The 17,458-nt window shown below is 33.9% G+C and overlaps 3 protein-coding genes across 3 annotated transcripts; 1 reads left to right on the plus strand and 2 right to left on the minus strand.

Annotated features, from left to right (window-relative positions):
* The first annotated feature begins 4,290 nt into the window (after positions 1–4,290).
* On the plus strand, positions 4,291–5,896 carry LOC113718491 (loganic acid O-methyltransferase-like). The gene is made up of 3 exons (XM_027243394.2): positions 4,291–4,415; positions 4,680–5,342; positions 5,484–5,896. The coding sequence occupies exons 1-3, from the start codon at positions 4,320–4,322 to the stop codon at positions 5,820–5,822; spliced, it is 1,098 nt and encodes a 365-aa protein (XP_027099195.1). The 5' UTR covers positions 4,291–4,319; the 3' UTR covers positions 5,823–5,896.
* A 9,329-nt stretch (positions 5,897–15,225) lies between these two features.
* Positions 15,226–17,458, minus strand: LOC140004477 (cytochrome P450 76T24-like). The gene is made up of 2 exons (XM_072073070.1): positions 16,524–17,458; positions 15,226–15,980 (listed from the first exon to the last, which is right to left on the minus strand). The coding sequence occupies exons 1-2, from the start codon at positions 17,418–17,420 to the stop codon at positions 15,843–15,845; spliced, it is 1,035 nt and encodes a 344-aa protein (XP_071929171.1). The 5' UTR covers positions 17,421–17,458; the 3' UTR covers positions 15,226–15,842.
* LOC113718494 (cytochrome P450 76T24-like) lies at positions 15,372–15,764 on the minus strand. Its single transcript, XM_027243396.2, has one exon. The coding sequence runs from the start codon at positions 15,762–15,764 to the stop codon at positions 15,372–15,374; it is 393 nt and encodes a 130-aa protein (XP_027099197.2).

The raw sequence follows: 17,458 nt of genomic DNA on the forward strand, positions 1-17,458 counted from the left end.
AGAACTCCATGTTTTTCTCTCGTTCTTTCTTCTCGCAGAATAGTTTCAATGGACCTCCAAAAAAAAGGGTTTCAAAGATGATCTCTCAGGATATCACAATATCAGTAGTTGATAGTCCTGCACTTTAGTGAATTCTTCTCGGCAGAAACGAGGATGTTATTTAATACCCAATGATCATCTTCGTGATTTTCTCATATTCTATGTTCTTGAAAAATATTTTTAAGAGAGTTCAAATCTCATAGGATCTCATCATGTCAACGGTTGCTAAGCCAGTGTTCTAACAAATTCGTTTTTTTCAGAGAAATTTATTAGCAAGTCTTCAAACCTTAGGAAGCAAACCGCCATTCTTCCATACATATTGATTTTTTCATTAGTTATTGGTGGAGCTGGCAAGCATTAAATTTAGTCAAAGCATCATACAGCTCAGCACCATTCGCAAGAATTATGTAATATTTTAAGTAACCGACGGTATTATTGAAAATAAGAAAAATCATATCCTCGAATGAGTGCAAATAGCGTCATATAAGTTCCATATGTTATCTTTACATTATTTATTAAAAACCTCCGAAAATAGGTGGAGGAGTTGCCTAGAGACTAACTGTTTATCGGATACACAAATTTGAGTACAAAATAAAGTAGACTTAAAGTCGTTCCTTTAAAGAACAAAAACATGAGGTTTTGCCAACATAATCTGGGGTTTTACCTAAATAAACTAATATTTATTGAAAATTCTGGAATAAGTAAAAATTTTGAATTCTTCGTCCAAAAACAAAAAAGATTTTGCCATTTGAAAGGGTGATTTCAAATTCACTATTTCATATACTGACTCTAAAGTTACCATTTGAGAAGGTGACTGTAGGTTTGTTTAGAACAAAGAAACTAGAGAAAGTTGGTCACCAAGGACAAACAACCTATTCTTGCCCTCTTAAATACTAACTTTAAAGTCCCCATCTAAAATAATGACTCTGAAGTCGTCTTCTCAAATGGTGAAATCTTTATTTTGGACTGCTTCTCAAATTTCTAATAAATATTGGATTATTTAGTTAAATAACCCAACATAATCCAACTTTAAGTCAAATTCCAAAATTACTTCAATATATTAAACTTTTCCAAGAATAGAAAATTTGCTATATGATAGGGAAACTTAAAGATTGCCACTTCAAATAGTGACTTTATAGTTGCTAACGCATATGGTGACTTTTCTAGAATTACACCTTTGGAGGGTAAACTTAGCAATAACTAAGCATTGATAAATTAAAAGTGTCAAATGGGTTAATTTCAATATTTTTTTTTGAGAGGGAGAAACAAATTCTCGAAATATGACTTATCCATTAGTTTCACTTATTCATAGTATTTCTTTTTTTTTTTTGAGAAAATACTCGTATCTTTTTGTATAAATTCATGCTATCACAGTCTCATGAATAAACCAAGTTGGGAGATGTAAAAATGTTGACGTATGGAAATTTGAGTATCTTTCCAGAGGTGTTTCACTAAAATTAGTGGACACAAGTATATGATATAAAACATAGTGACAGATAAATCCAATGAAGTATTTTCTGGAATAGTTGCCACAGTTAAAAGAAGCTTAAGGTCTCTGTCAAAGAAAAAAAATTTAAAGTAGGTATTTGAGGTAAGGACTTTAAAATCACTATTTCAGATAGCAAAATCTCTATTTAGGAAGACACCAAAATGTTGTACCAGTTTTGGAGTTTCAATCGTTGACTTTTAAAGTTTAAAGGGCAAATTACATTTTACCCCCCTGTGGTTTAGCATTTTTTACATAACCCCCCTATGGTTTCAAAAGCTATACATAACTCTCTCATGGTTTGGATTAAAATGTCAAAGTGACGGAAATAGTCATTGGTAACGGAACTTTTAGAAATGTCATAATTACCCTTATAAATACATGACACACTAATCCCGTATGATTTTTATATTTTACTATATAACCCCCTTATAGTTTAATACTTTACCATATAACCCCCTTATGATTTTCAAAATATACACATAACCCCCCTTGGTTAATAAATAATTTTCAACTTTACATAAGGGTATTTTTGACATTTTAGATGACTCCGTTACGAATGATCATTTCTGTCACTTTGACACTTTAATCCAAACTATGAGGGGATTATATATAGCTTTTGAAACCATAGGGAGGTTATGTAGAAAAAGGTTAAACCACAGGGGGGTAAAGTGGAATTTGCCCAAGTTTAAAAGGTGTACAACAACTGAACGATGCAAAGCATCATCTACTCTGCATGAGTTCCCAAAACTCTGTTTTTAGTTAGTAATTTTGACATTTTTTAATTTTTTTAATTTTATTTAATGAATTTATTAACAAGTAAATGTCTATGAAGCTTAGAAAATAAATAGCAATTTAAAACTTGGAAATAAGTTCACGAAAAATAAACCTAGTTCGAATATACATAGCATATTGTGGAGAAAAAGTACAAAAGAATAGCTAACACCATCTTGAAGACATATAAATTCCAGAAAAAAAAAAATCATTGTCACCAATGTAACCAGATTTTTAATGAAATCATAAGCTCTTAAATATGAAAGCAAAGGAAAAGATGGGGAGGTGATTCAGTAATACTTTTTTTTTTTGGTTGCCTGCCACGGTATCCAGGGCTTTTGCCCTGACTAATCCGTTGGTCGACCCGGGTCGATTCAGTAATACTTTACTACCCTGGAAAAAGAGATTATACACTTTGGCACTAAAGTTTAAGAAACATTGATGGCAGATTGTTTCAATAAGGAGGTTCCTGAAATCATCTTTGATAAACCAGTTCGTTTGAACGAATGATGATCGGGAGTCCAGTTACAGTTTGGGAGAATTCGTTTGGAGCAACCATGATTAGACACTTTAAGAGTTCCAGAAATTTTTTCAAAGTTTCATTGGCTATTACTGATTATTGAATACATTAAAAGAAAATGAAGAAATTTCAAAATTACTAACAAAAAACAGGGTTCAAGAAACTTAAGAAAAGTAGAAGGTGGTTTGCATCGTCCAGTTGTTTAACTATATCAACATTATGTCATAATTGGCAGCTTCTTGTTGTCTCTAATCATGTCCAAGTCCAGCTGTGATTATGACCATCGATATTATTTTCTTGCTTGCCAAGTCGGCACGAGTTGAACAAAAATAAGAGATAGAAGAAATTGTAACTTGTTCCTTGATCGATTGGACATGCCTCCAAACCCTTCTTCGGCTTCATAGGAGTAATAATTAAATTGCTGCTTGTGATAGTGATGGTGGCATTTCGTTGACTTAATTTGCTATTGATTGCAAAAGATCAACGAAACAAAAACAATTGAATAAATTAACCAAGTTGTTATCGTAGAAAATCAACCACTAATCCATTTGTTGTCTTTAAAAATTACATTTCTTGCTTTGCATTTTTTTTTTGACTTCGTTTTCTTCTTCATTTATGCCACTGCAATTAGCCTATATTTGCATACTAAGGATAATGGTTTTTTTCCTTTTAATTTGCTTTAGCTTCTTTTCTTATCTATAGTGAATTTTGTTTTTACTAATCGATTGATCATCAGTTCAATAGTGGTAAATCATGCTTCGCAATTAAAGTAGTGAATGTTATGTACAAATTAAGTGATATCTGTCATATATTGTTGTTCTTTTATTGCCTTTGTTATGTATAAAATTTTTTTGCAGAAAATAGTAGTAAATTGTTTCGTTCATTGTATGCAAAACAACTGAAAGAAATACTTTGCTACTTAATCAACGCAATTATGACCTTGCAATACAAATGGAAATGAATTTCAGAAGAAAATCACATTGAAAAAATAAAAAGTTAATTCTATATACGTTGACACTCTATATACCATTACAGTTAAATACATGACACATATGCAAAAGTTTTTTAAATTCAAATTTAAATTAGTTATCATGTATTTAATGATGATAGTAATACACTGTCAGTGTATAAAATAGTTATCCAAAAATAAATGGAGGAAAAGAAAATAAACAAATTGGCAAAAATATTAAAGTTCCGTTGCACAATGTTTTTAAGGAATTATGGGCTGAACAAAAAAATTTTGAATAGCAAAGAAATGTAACTAGCATAAAAGCTCTAGAGGTTAGAGTGACACCTTTCATTGTTTACCAAAAAAATAAAAAATGAAGCATTGGTTGAAGAGCATAAAGTGATGGGCATACCAAAAACATATAGCAACTAAAAAATGTTCTTTTTAACATATTTTATCAAGTATCTGCAGCCAAGAGATCTATATATATGGAAAGAAGAACGAGTATGAATATAGGACACAATCTTGAGCAAGTAGATAGAGGGTGAGATATGGCCAATGACAGTACTGCCTCTTTGGACCCGTCCTCCTCATCCATGAATTGTGGAAATGGCAATTTTAGCTACTCAAAAAATTCTACTCTTCAGGTGCATAAATCATAGCATTTATTTATTTCTTTATTGCTGTTATTCTTTCATAAAGTGCTTAATTCTTATCACCTACAGAGTTATGCATCAGGGGCATTCATTCATTCCAGAAAGCAATTACATCCAGTAAAAATGTAAATTGGAATTGAACCGTCATCCATTGGCAAATTGAGAGAAAAGCTTTTCCTTTATGCAGATTGAGCTTTACATATTAAGTTCATATAGATTCTAATGCGCATGACAACCTTTTCTTCGTGACTGCAGAGAGTAGGATCAATGAAAGCAAATACAATCATCGAAGAGGTAATTGCAGACAGGCTTATCATCGAGAAGTTTTCTACTTCTTCAAACACAGTGCGAATTGCAGATTTAGGATGCTCAGTTGGTCCAAACACCTATTTTGCAATGCAACATATAATAGGAGCAATAGAAAAGAAATGCGAATCAAAGGGCCTCAGTCCTTCTCAATTTCCTGAATTTCAAGTTTTCTTCAACGATCAAACCACTAATGACTTCAATACTTTGTTTACCTGCCTCCCTCCAGAAAAAAAATACTTCGTTGCAGGTGTTCCAGGTTCTTTCCATGGCCAATTATTCCCCAGCTCCTCTATGAACATCGTCTATTCCTCTTTTTCTTTCCACTGGCTTTCTCAGGTGCCAAAAGAGGTGCAGATGAAAGACTCTCCATCATGGAATAAGGGAAGAATCTTTTACGCCAGTGCCTCTGATGAAGTAGTTCAAGCTTATGCAGCACAATTTGCCAAGGACTTTGACTCCATCTTGAGTGCTAGAGGAAAAGAGATCATCAGTGGTGGAATAATGTTTACTTTCATGTTAGCTCTCCAGGATGGTTGTCACCCCTCCAAACACATACTTAGTTTCTTTTTAGATGCTGCTGGATCTATTCTCATGGATATGGCACATGAGGTAATTCATAAGTGGCCAAAATCATTGGACGAAGTATTAGAGTTCAACTGAGACCTGTACAATTTTCCATATAGCATACAATAATTAAGAACGAAAAGTATTTATTGACTAATGCTAATCAGTGGATATTTGTATATGTAGGGTTTGATCACGGCAGCCCAAGTGGATTCCTTTAATATGCCTCTATATCTTGGAACACCAAAGGAGATAACAGGGCTCATAGAAAGGAATGGATGGTTTAGCATTGAGAGATTGAAGTTTTTGGATCACAAACCAGGAGTGGATGAACCAATTGAGCCAAGCAAGCATACTGCACACATAAGAGCAGTTATCCAGGATTTTATCGGAGCACATTTTGGGGCTGAGATAATAGATGAACTGTTTGATAGGTTGCATACGAATATTGCAGCTCACAGAGATCTTCATTTAAGTTTGGGTAAGGCAGGAGTTTTGTTGTTTGTTGCTTTGAGGCGCAAATGAATCGGTCAATATAGTCAATAAGCTTTGGTTCTTTCCACGTTTTCCAACTCCAAGCATATCTTTTCCTTTGAAAATGCAGTTTTAATCCTCAATATTTGATTTATATGTCAAACTGATCATTTATGTTATCACCAAAATAAATGTGGTCCCTAGAATTTTTAATTTTACGTAAATTTTGTACAACTGATGAAAATTCAGCAAAATGCTATCAGCTGATAGTTCTAAATTTACAATTTTGGTCCCAATATTTAGAGTTTGAATTATTATATATTTTAACATTTAAATGGTGGTATTGAGAGTTTTTGGATGAATTGAAATAAAATTAGATTGAAATTGTGTTAGATGCATCCTAGGAATTCTAATATTAAAAAAATGAAAATGCTAATTACACTTCATTTTCTTCTTTTTTATTTCATCTATTCATGTCACTAATTTCTCATATATTTCTTCTTCTTTTTTTTGTATGGTTAGTCTCAATTTTGGACTAACCACGTTTATTATTTTTACATTATGAATGATTAATTAATAGTGCATGTTTTAACTCTTTTTGCTTATATTGATAATTAAATACTCAATAAATATCCATTTAAAACATAACTTCTATATACTATATGTAAATTAAATTGATTTTATTATTTTATTATTTTTCTCTTTTACATTCCAGTAAGTTATCAATTAAGAATGAATTGAAGTAGGAATTTTATAGAATTATTCGAATTATTTGATACAATTATCGATGCACACAAACATTATAATAAATGCTTTGAAACTTTCTATTGGTATGTTGGGATTTTAATATAAGGGGACAACAATAAAAAAATAAAAATATTTGTTTTAAAAAATTCCTATAAATACTTAAATTGGCAACTTAAAGCTAACATCCACAAGTTATGCCAAATTTTGCATGGCATTATATATTACAAATTTATATATTAAAATTAGAAATAGCCTTTTCTTTTACTAATATTTATTTTATACATAATATATGTATTGTTATTTAGTTGCAATGAATTAATCTAACAAGAAGATGCTTTGTAGGGTAAATGAAAATTTTGTATTGATTTGAAGTGTTTTTTTTTTATGGAAATTTCATGGGGATTTGGAAACATATTTATCGTATATTTCAATCAATTCAAATTTTCTTCTACTTTTAAAAGACTAACTGTAACTATTTGAAACCTAAAGGGATGTATCGTTTGAAACTTCAAAAATTATGAACAAAAAATGCAGTCAATTCGGTTTTAATGGTTATTTATTATGATTTTCCTTCAGCAATTTAAATCTGCATCAAAGTAGAAACTTTGAGAACCCTATTTATTTTAGTCAAAAATATTAGGGACTAGTTTAGTATGCAGACTAAATATTTGGGATCAAAACCATATATCTCCCAAATGGTGGGACGAGTTATGCAAGTGTGTCAATGCATTAAAGAACGCTTTGTCTGACTGAGCCATTATCATAGTTATTAAACTCGGCCCGGAGAGGAGACCGGCGAAGAAGGTGGGTCAACGGGTCACTGGTTCAACCGGTGGGTGAGTGGTTGAACCAGTGGGTCACTACATATATTTAAATATTATATTTTATAAATTTTGATATAGGATATATGAGATAAATTGTAATAAATAATGTCATAACAAATATTCATTTAATTTAATTTGCTATAGAATATTTAATTCATATAAGAATCAGCAAAACATAAATTTAATTAGTAATCCACCAAACTTCAAGTGTAGATGTTTATTGTAATTATCTAGGTTATTTACAAATTTTAAATGCAAAAAAATATTTAAAAAACAATATTTGTCTTTAAAATAAATTATGTAATATGTTATTTTTGAAATCTATTTTATAATTTATAAAATATAAGGGTCATAAGTTTTATTAAAAGATTCCAAATACATTTGTTTTGGAGAGTTTAAAAAAATAAAGATGAAATTAACAAAACATTCATATAGCATAAGAATGGCCATTAATGAACAAGTGACAAAGTGGCCTGGTGGTGAGCTACGCACAAACAATATTAAAGGTTTGAAGTTCGAATCCAAGCAATGGCGTGGACAAATATTTTTTCCTCAAACCCGGTCTGTGGACAAACATTTTTTCCTCAAACCCGGTCTGCCCACAAAATCGACCGGGTTTTCGGTTTAATCCGGTTGAACCGCTGATCCGTTGAAAAGTCAACGGTTCATATGCAAAAACGATCTAATTGAAGAACCGGCCCGATTTAGTGGCCGGTTCGCCGGGTTGAACCATTCGATCGGCCAGCGGAATTCCAGGACAAATTCTCCTGCCTGGGCCAAACGGAAGGAACTCAAAATGCTGCCCTTTTACATCAATTTCACTGTCCAAGAGTCGTTCAGGCACAAATGATTCAGGGTTCGACCACAAGCTCGAATCTCTACCAATAGCCCGAATGTTAACAAGTACAAGTACTCTGCAATTGCCCATTCTACTGTTGATGAAGTTGCCTCAAATGCTGCAAGAAAGAAATCCTGTACCAGAATGGAGTCAGATATCTCTTCAAGATTTCTCTTTTTCTTTCAGTTCCTCTAAGCTTTTGCAAATTCTGATTTAAAGCTCGTCCGTTGATTGGATTCCAAAACATTGTCTCAGGTTTGCATATGGATGAAATCTATGATCTTGGGAATTTATTTGACTGACAAGATTACTAATTAATGCAGCTAATACATAACCTCATCCCATTAATGCAACAAACTAATATAATCTCGTGTATAATTTCCACTACTGTAGTAGTATTTCGAGACAAAAAAGAAAGGAAGAAGAAATTGTGGAGTCTACAGCAATTTTCCATCTAAATTGTTCATAAAATCGAGTAAAAGAAAGAAAACCATAATTATCTAGACAAACAATTGCCATTAGATTTATCAGAAATTAGTAACTTTTCATGATTTTTCAACAAAATATATCACAGGAAAATTTAGGATTAGATACTCACGAGAAGCACTTGTTTTATGTCCGTCATGCTTCGTTATCTTATTTGCTGCTGAGTGATATCAAGTAAAACTTCTAACAAGTCATTTCTCCACAAATAAGCAGGGGATTTCCCTCTTTCTTGTAACCTTTGACCAATAATCTCATCGAATTTTTGAAGCAATTTTCCAAAGTAAAAGTTGGTCCTACGCCTAATACCCTGTGGATCAATCGCTCGGAGCACGGGAAAGAAGTCAGAAAGATTTGGTTTGGCTATGGTATCCACCACACCAGATACAATTTCTTTCAGCTCTTGAGATGCATGTGATTCATAATCAGCCAAATTAACTGAGAATAAAGTGTTTGACAGAAAATTCAGAGATGTTGTGAAGGCTGCAGCACCTATATCCATAGCTTCCTCGTTAATGGCAACAATCATGGACATAATTACAAAGTTGTTGCACCTTTTCTTGACGGTGCGCTTGGCTAGCATTGAGTCGTTCTGAGGAAAAAATTTGTTCTTTCAACAGTTTGCAAAGATTGTGCCATTTGCTATTTATTGGTATTACGCCATTACACCATTTGCAATTTATTGAAGTAATTTCTCAATTTGCTCAATTTCTCAAAGGTAGAAGCTGATTAAGTGGAATCAAAATAATTGATAAAAAACAAAGAGAAAGTTCTATACAGGTTTTTCGCTATTGGGATTTGTAAACATTATGCTATCTCTCCATGAGGACAAAATAACAATTAAATATGGTTGAACTATGACTAAGAAAAGAAAAAAAAGAAAACACAACTACTTCGATGCAAACTTACATTGAAACAAAGGTTAATTTTTCCTTTGTACCCTTTAACTAGATCTGAATTCTTATTCTGACCACTAAACTTCAAAATGGGACACTTTAATCCGTAAATTATAAAATTTAGGGCAAATTACATTTTACCCCCTGTGATTTTTGCAAAAATCACATAACCCCCCATGATTCTAAAAGCTATACATAAACCCCTTGTGATTTGAGTTGAAGTGTCAAACAGACGGAAAGCACCTATCGTGATTATTCGTGGTTTAAACGCGCTTGTACTACTAGTAGCAGTAAGAAACATTCCCATATTACCCCTAACCACTTTAACGCACCCAATAAAGCCTGGTATTATTACAACAATCTGGTAATGGGAGGCAATCTGTATGTGAAAACTTGTACCACCATGATGTTTAGGCTTCATTTACTGATGCAGCAAATGGGAGGCAAAACAGGATGAGATTTTCCCCGGGACGGACATTAGAGAAAGAGACCTGTAAAACTCCTTTACTTGCTTGAATCAACCATGATCAGCTCTAGCCCCCTGACTAGCTCCAACAGTTCTCACTTTTTCAAAAAAGAAAGAAGAAATTAGGAGCAGCCTTCTTCCTCTTCCCATTTTTGGACGAGATTAATTAATCGGTACCCTGACTCCTTTCCAGTTTTTGGCCACTCGGGCTAATTGGAATTGGAAATTTGGTTTCTAAATTCCAAACATTTCTGGCATTTTGTTTGGCTGGAGTTCTTCAGCCCCAGCTTATCCCCTATTTTTATTAGGAGATTTATCCCGGCGCTTCTCTTTTTATTAAAAGAAGAGATAAACTCGTCCAACCGGTGCTGGAGTTCTTGTAGGGGTATGGGATCCTGCGCTTGGCTTTGGACCTCCTCCTGTTCCCCCTCATTTGGGGCTGAGGAAGAATTTCCCTTATTATTTGAGGATACGTTGAGGAATTTCAGCCAATTGCCAATTATAGACCCCGACCCTGAATCTGTCGCCTTGCCTCCTGTCGAGGGACCGACCTCGACTTCTCATGCTGCCAGCGGGGCGGAAGAGCACGCTTCCCCCATTTTTTCCACCTCCCGCCATATCTCGTCTTGGTCGATGGAGTGGATACTGCTCGGCGATGCTGCCTGAGAAGGCTCAGGAGTTAGCGCGATCCTTTCTTTGATCTCTGGATAGCTTCTTTCTTCAATTCATACCCACGAGACTGGTGGGTGAATCCCCTTTGCTATCCCAAACCGACATTCTAATTGGCAAGCTTTCAGGTGCGAACTTCTTCTCGATGCAGGAGATTCGTGAACAAGACCTTCACCTTCTTTGAGGCATCCATGGCCTTTTTGCATCACCGGAATCAGATAATTTAGTAGTTGATGTTGCCCAATCGCCTATACTTTTGATTTGTCTACATGACTTCCCTATATTTTTTGATCCTTTGAATACTCAGACATCTGCTTCCTTTTTTGTATTTATATTAGGGTAATTTGGACATTTCGCCCACAAATCGTCACGATGGGTGCTTTTCGTCTGTTTGACACTTCAACCCAAATCACAGGGGGTTTATGTATAACTTTTAGAATCATGGGGGGGGTTATATAGTTTTTGCGAAAATCACAGGAGGTAAAATGTAATTTGCCCTAAAATTTATCTTACTTTAATCCCAATGGTATAAAATTTGTCCATTTTAGTCTTGAAAGTATAAAATTTGCCCCTATTTAGTCCCCAAGTATATCTACTTACACATAAAATCTGCCTCACTTCCTTAATGATGTTACTTAAGTGGGACAAATTTTATCGCTTTGAGGACTAAATTGTCCCATTTTAAAGTTTAAGAAACAAAGCAAAAATTTGAATATAGGTGAAGGGTACAAAATGAAATTAACTCAAAAAAATGTGGATACCAAGTACTATTAGCTTTTTGAATTGCTAATGAAGCAAATGGTCGCTGGAGGCATGATCCAGCAAAGTACTATGCCTTTTCTTTTCTTTCGGTGTATTTTCCTTAACTTCAATGATTAGGAATCCACTCATGAACAATATAAAATCATCATCAATCCACGTTCAAGCATATTTGCTTCTGATTCAACAATTAATCAGTGAAATAAATTGCATAAAATAACTCCAAAAATTAGCATGACAGAACTTGGAAGAAACAATAGCCAAAAAGAACCTTAGCTTATTTGTTCGATTAACATAAACATTCTTGCAAGCGTTCAGGTAATTAATACTTTAGTGAACTAGAAAGAAGTCTTAGGCCTAGTTTTGGGGGTTGCAATTTGGAGTGAAAAGAGGAGAAGACTAGAGAAAGTTATGCTTCCCTCATTTTGAAATTCTAAGAAGAGAAGGGTGGCTTGCATAAAATGTAGGGCAAATTCCACTTTACCCCCCTATGATTTAACTTTTTTTACATAATCCCCTTATGGTTTCAAAAGCTATCCATAACCCCCTCATAGTTTAGATTAAAGTATCAAAGTGACGGGAATGATCATTCTTAATGGAGTTACCTAAAATATAAAAAATACCCTTATGTAAAGTTGAAAATTATTTATTAACCAAGGGGGGTTATGTGTATATTTTAAAAACTATAAAGGGGTTATATGGTAAAGTATTAAATCATACGGGGTTTATATAGTAAAATATAAAAATGATACAGAGTTAATGTGTCATGTATTTATAAGGGTAATTTTGATATTTTTAGAAGTTCTGTTATGAATGACTATTTCCTTTACTTTGACACTTTAATCCAAACCATGAGGGAGTTATGTATAGCTTTTGAAACTATAGGGGGGTTATGTAAACAAAATGCTAAATCACAGGGGATAAAATGTAATTTGTCCTAAAAAGTAAGCAAGCTGATAATTGGCATGTTTTAAACTAATGAAAATTGAAAGGAATATGGTGGAAAAGGGAAAATTAGAGACAGTTACTTATTAACTGATGGTTTTAAGCTTTAACTTCCATCAAACTATAACTTAATAAGAAATGTCCCAAAAGCTTATGAATTATGATTAGAACTTACCATTTACCAAATACAGTTTACTTTGATAAGGTCAGTTGATAAGAAAGTAATGTCATTTGGGTTTTGGCGTCAAGACAAGGATGTCAGTAGGTATAGATTGCTTTGGAGCTTGTTAATCATATTCCCTGTCTAATTTTTGTTTGATTTTAATCATGCATTTACTGTCATACAAGATGCTATAAAGAATGCAGAATGGACGAGCCAAAGAAATTAATTAAAAGATAATTGGGAATATTAAATTTTGTTGTTGCAAATATAACATAAGTTGGGGGGAAAAATGTTAGATAAGGGGGGATGGAGTAGTTACATAATTGAAGAAGAAATAAAAGAAAAAGTGAAATAAACTATTTTAGGTTTTAAGAGATAACAACTAGATTAGTTGTTGATTCTCTAATGGTGACAACTTGATTTGTTTGTTTTGTAGATATTCTGCAATCAATAGTAAATAATTTAACCAATGCCATCGTCTTCTCTTAATTTTATCCTCTTAAATAATGTGATCGGGATTATCATCACAGCTGGATAGAATTAAAAAAAAATTAAAGAAGTATGGGTAAGTGAGGAATACAAAATCGGGCTTTTGAAAATGTAGAAGTAAAATTGTTGGAAGCTAATCGACTTTTTTTTTTTTTTGATAAATAATTTGAGGGCTTAGTTGGTTGCTTTTGATAGACAAAATATTATGTAGTGGTGGGGAAAAGAATCAAATTTGGGGCATTAATTGATTTCGAGGGCCATGCAACCACCAAATTCTACAATTATCATGAACACTAAATTATGCTGAAAATCATATATAACTAGTATGATGGTTGTGTCTATTTGTTTGGTATCAAGGCAAGAATAAGATAAACAATCGTACAATAACAAGTGGGGCTTGAAAAAATAACTTCAAAAGATGATATTATAAGTTCATTTTCGTGCACCAAAAGCGCATCTAGGCTTAAAATTCAAGAGGGCAAACTAAATCAGCACTGACCAATTTGAATGAGAACAGCAACATAAAAAGGGAAACTCTTAGCTGCCAGAATCTGCATGTAAAAAGCTGCAAATTAACCAGCATTTTACTAAAAAAAAAATGCTTGTTTAACGTTTACAGAAACTTAAAACTAGATATTGGCAGACTAAAGAAATTGAAAATTGACTAATTATTTTCCTGAGTTATTGAAGTTTGTTTTGGCAAGAGAAGTTTGGGAATATTTCATTAACGTGTTATCTCTTTACAATCCATAATACCAGCTAGTCCGTCGTGTACATGTTGAAGAAAGCTGCAACTTCAACAATTATTCAGTTTGAAGCAAATTTATTTAGATGACACCTGCAGATAATGTTAGTATATTAGAGATAACCAATAGATAATGGTTGATCCTTACAACTACGATTGCATCAATCATTAGAACTGTCAAATCTATTATTGAAGTAATTTCTCAATTTTGAATTCTTTGGAAGGTGGAACAAATTAATTTAGATGATAATGCATCTTAGCAGTAATATTTATTTTGACAATCAAATCTATTGTTGAATGTGCAATCTGTAGTTTAGAACTAAAGGTGCGAATGTTTAAGCTAATCAAGTGTAATAACAATGGCGGGAAGAAAGCAAAACCTAAGTCGTACATAGGTATATTTTGCTCTGCGCTAATGGACATTTCCATGGGGAACATGTTTGGATAGGAAATCACTATGCTGAAGAGTTTGATTTCTTTGACCAGGGTAAAGCTTCATTTTTAATGTTTTCTAATTGAATTTTTAAGTAATTACCACAATTTGATATTAGAAGGATGTAAAGAAGGCAATTGATAATTTGGGGGGGAGAAACCCACAATATTTGGAGCATACTGAAATAACTATAAACGCAAATATTTTCCTACTATTTCTTGGATTTCCTCATCCCACTTTTGAATTAGTAATTTTGATATTTTCATTTCTCAATTTTGTGTTGATGAATTTAATAAAAGCGAGTTAAAGCAAATGAAACTTAGAAAATTAATATCAACTTAATACTTAGAGATGAGTTCAAGAAGGATAGGCCTAGTTGAAAACTTAGAAAATTAATATCAACTTAATACTTAGAAATGAGTTCAAAAATAATAGGCCAACTTAAAACTTAGAATCCTTCTCACTGTCAGGTTCAAAATTCGTGTCTAGTAGTTAGGGGTAATGAAAGATATAGGGAGGGGTGGGAGGATTTTTTTTTTTTTTTTAAAAAAAGGATATGAATCATTATATATCGAAACAAACTAGACTTGAATATGTTATATCTGGGTGTATCAAATTTATGATCCCTATCATACCCTATGTAAGAACACCAAAAGTAAGAGCCAGAGTAATACCAAAAGTGTGTCATCGCATCAAAAAACAGTTTGTCTTGCAAGCTCTGGCCAAGTCCACATACGTATTGTACTTGTTCTAACCTTGATTTGATGTGCATGTAAGAAAATGATAGAGAAAGCGATATTAGCTAGTCCGATCATTTTATAAAGGAACATTTCAATGGAAATGGGGCTCTTCAGTTGAGTTTCGTCTGATTGAGTCCAATTGCCTAATTTTTACAATATTTGGTGTAAATTTATACAACTTTAGTGTAATCCTAAATTTTCTTCCAACTTAGTTATATGAGCGGTAAAATTTCACAATTACACAAAAGTTGTATAAGTTAACACAAAATATTGTAAGAATTACATTAAAGCTAGACAAAATTCAACACTCCGGATCCCGTTTCAATTCCTGGTTCTTTGCTAGTATTATTTTGACAGTGACCATAATGACAACTTATGCCAGAACTATAAGTAAAACAAATCATCACATTGTGGCTTTAATTGGAATGGCTTTAAGGTGTACTGCCTTCTGCATTGTGGTTCCAAGCTTTTCACTCATGTCCATACCTTCTGGCTTCATCCCATCTTCAAGCTTCCAATCAAAGTTATGAATGAGTGAAGCCAATATCAGATGAAGCATCCGGTCGGCCAGCGGCATCCCAACACATATTCTCCTGCCTGTACTAAATGGAAGGAGCTCAAAATGATGGCCTTTGGCATCAATTTCACTGTCTAGGAATCTTTCAGGCACAAATGAATCAGGGTTCGACCACACGCTCGAATCTCTACCAATTGCCCAAAGGTTAACAAGTACTACAGCATTTTTGGGTACAATATACTGGTCAATTTCTATGTCGGCCTCGTAGTGGCGACTCATTATGCTGACAGGAGGGTAAAGGCGAAAGGTCTCTTTAACAATTGCCCGCAAGTATGGGAGTGCAGAAATGTCTGATTCTTAAATCAGTTTACGATGTCCAATGACTTCTCTTATCTCAGTTTTAGCCTTTTCCTTTTTTTCTGGGTTCCTCAGTAACTCAGCCATTGCCCATTCCACCGTAGAAGTTGTTGTATCAAATGCTGCAATAAATAAATCCTGAAACAAAATATGGTCAAATATCTTGCCTGATTTTAGCTTCCAATCTTAAGGTTTGTAAATTGGATTTGCAGCTCAGTCCACACTCATACAATTCTGAAATTTTTCATAACGTATTGCATAATTCAAAGTACATTAACACTGTTCAAGTCCGGATTATAGGTAACTCAATATCCACACACACACACACACACAGAGATTGAGCCCCTAGTTCACATAGGCATGAGAGCCTATTTTCCTGTTTCATTCGAGTGACGGTGTTAATTGATGCAACAATGCACAGCCTCATCTCACGTCTTTTAATCTTTTGACCTTCAAAGGAACTAATAAAATACCATGGATGATATAATATCCACTGCCTGTATTCCGAGAAAAAATAGAGGCTACAGTAAAAAACTGTCTAAATTCTTTACAAAATCCTAATATAAGATAGAAAACCATAACTATTGAGGGGGTTATGGCTAATAGATCTGGCAATAATTATCACCCTTTTATAATTTTCAACGAAGTGTATCAGTGAAAAGTTTAGGAGTAGATACTCACGAGAAGCAAATGTTTTGCGTCCTCAATGCTCCATTCAGTTTTGCGCAGCTGAGTCAGGTCAAGGAGGACCTCCAACAAGTCATTTCTCCGACAATAAGCAAGGGATTTTTCTCGTTCTTTTAGCCGTTGACTAATAATTTCATCGAATATTTGAAGCAATTTTCTGAAGTAAAACTTGATCTGGCGCCTAATACCCTGCGGATCAATCGCTCGGAGCACCAGAAAGTAGTCTGAGAGATTAGGTTTGGCTATGATGCCCAACACAGCGGATATAATTTCTTTCAGTTCTTGAGATGAATTTGACTCGTAATGACCAAAATCAGCAGAGAAGAAAGTGTTGGACACAACATTAACGATTGTTGTGAAGGCAGCTTCACGTATATCAACAGCTTCCCCGTTAATGCAAAAGCCATGGACATAATTACAAAGTTGTTGCACCTTTTCTTGACGGAGCCCTTGACTAGCATTGAGTCGCTCCGAGGAGAAAAGTTGTTCTTTGCACAGCTTGCGAAGATTGCGCCATTTGCTATTTGCTGGTAACCAGATAACAGAGAACTTGTGATGATCGAATGCTCGGGCTGAATCAGGGACTAGTTTTGAGGTGTAGACATGATCATATTTTTGAAATAATTCTTTGGCTACTTTTGGTGAGGATACAACAATCATTGTTCTGTTCAGTACCTTAATTGACATCAAAGGTCCATATGTTTTGGAGAGTTTTGATAGTGTTGAATGGAGAATTCCTCTGAGCTGGAACGTGTTTCCAACTATGGGATATTGGTATGGCCCTGGAGGAAGTTTACTGGACTTGTGGCCGCGATAGCGGCCAAAGAACCGATACAAAATGAGTAGTAGCAGTACTACTTGTAGCAAAAGGGAAAGGGATGGCTTCTCCATGTTTATCTCGCAATTTCCTCTCTTCTGCTTTAGCTACA

The sequence above is a fragment of the Coffea arabica genome, chromosome 11e (genome assembly GCF_036785885.1).
Source record: "Coffea arabica cultivar ET-39 chromosome 11e, Coffea Arabica ET-39 HiFi, whole genome shotgun sequence".
NCBI classification, from domain to species: domain Eukaryota; kingdom Viridiplantae; phylum Streptophyta; class Magnoliopsida; order Gentianales; family Rubiaceae; genus Coffea; species Coffea arabica.

Excerpts from the sequence above, each read along its gene's own strand:
- LOC113718494 (XM_027243396.2), bottom strand. The coding sequence starts at position 15,764 with ATGAGTCGCCACTACGAGGCCGACATAGAAATTGACCAGTATATTGTA.
- LOC113718491 (XM_027243394.2), top strand. The coding sequence starts at position 4,320 with ATGGCCAATGACAGTACTGCCTCTTTGGACCCGTCCTCCTCATCCATG. Across the intron at positions 4,416-4,679 it reads CAAAAAATTCTACTCTTCAG|AGAGTAGGATCAATGAAAGC; the intron begins GTGCATAAATCA and ends TCGTGACTGCAG. Across the intron at positions 5,343-5,483 it reads TCATGGATATGGCACATGAG|GGTTTGATCACGGCAGCCCA; the intron begins GTAATTCATAAG and ends TTGTATATGTAG.
- LOC140004477 (XM_072073070.1), bottom strand. The coding sequence starts at position 17,420 with ATGGAGAAGCCATCCCTTTCCCTTTTGCTACAAGTAGTACTGCTACTA. Across the intron at positions 15,981-16,523 it reads ACGCAAAACATTTGCTTCTC|GATTTATTTATTGCAGCATT; the intron begins GTGAGTATCTAC and ends ATTTTGTTTCAG.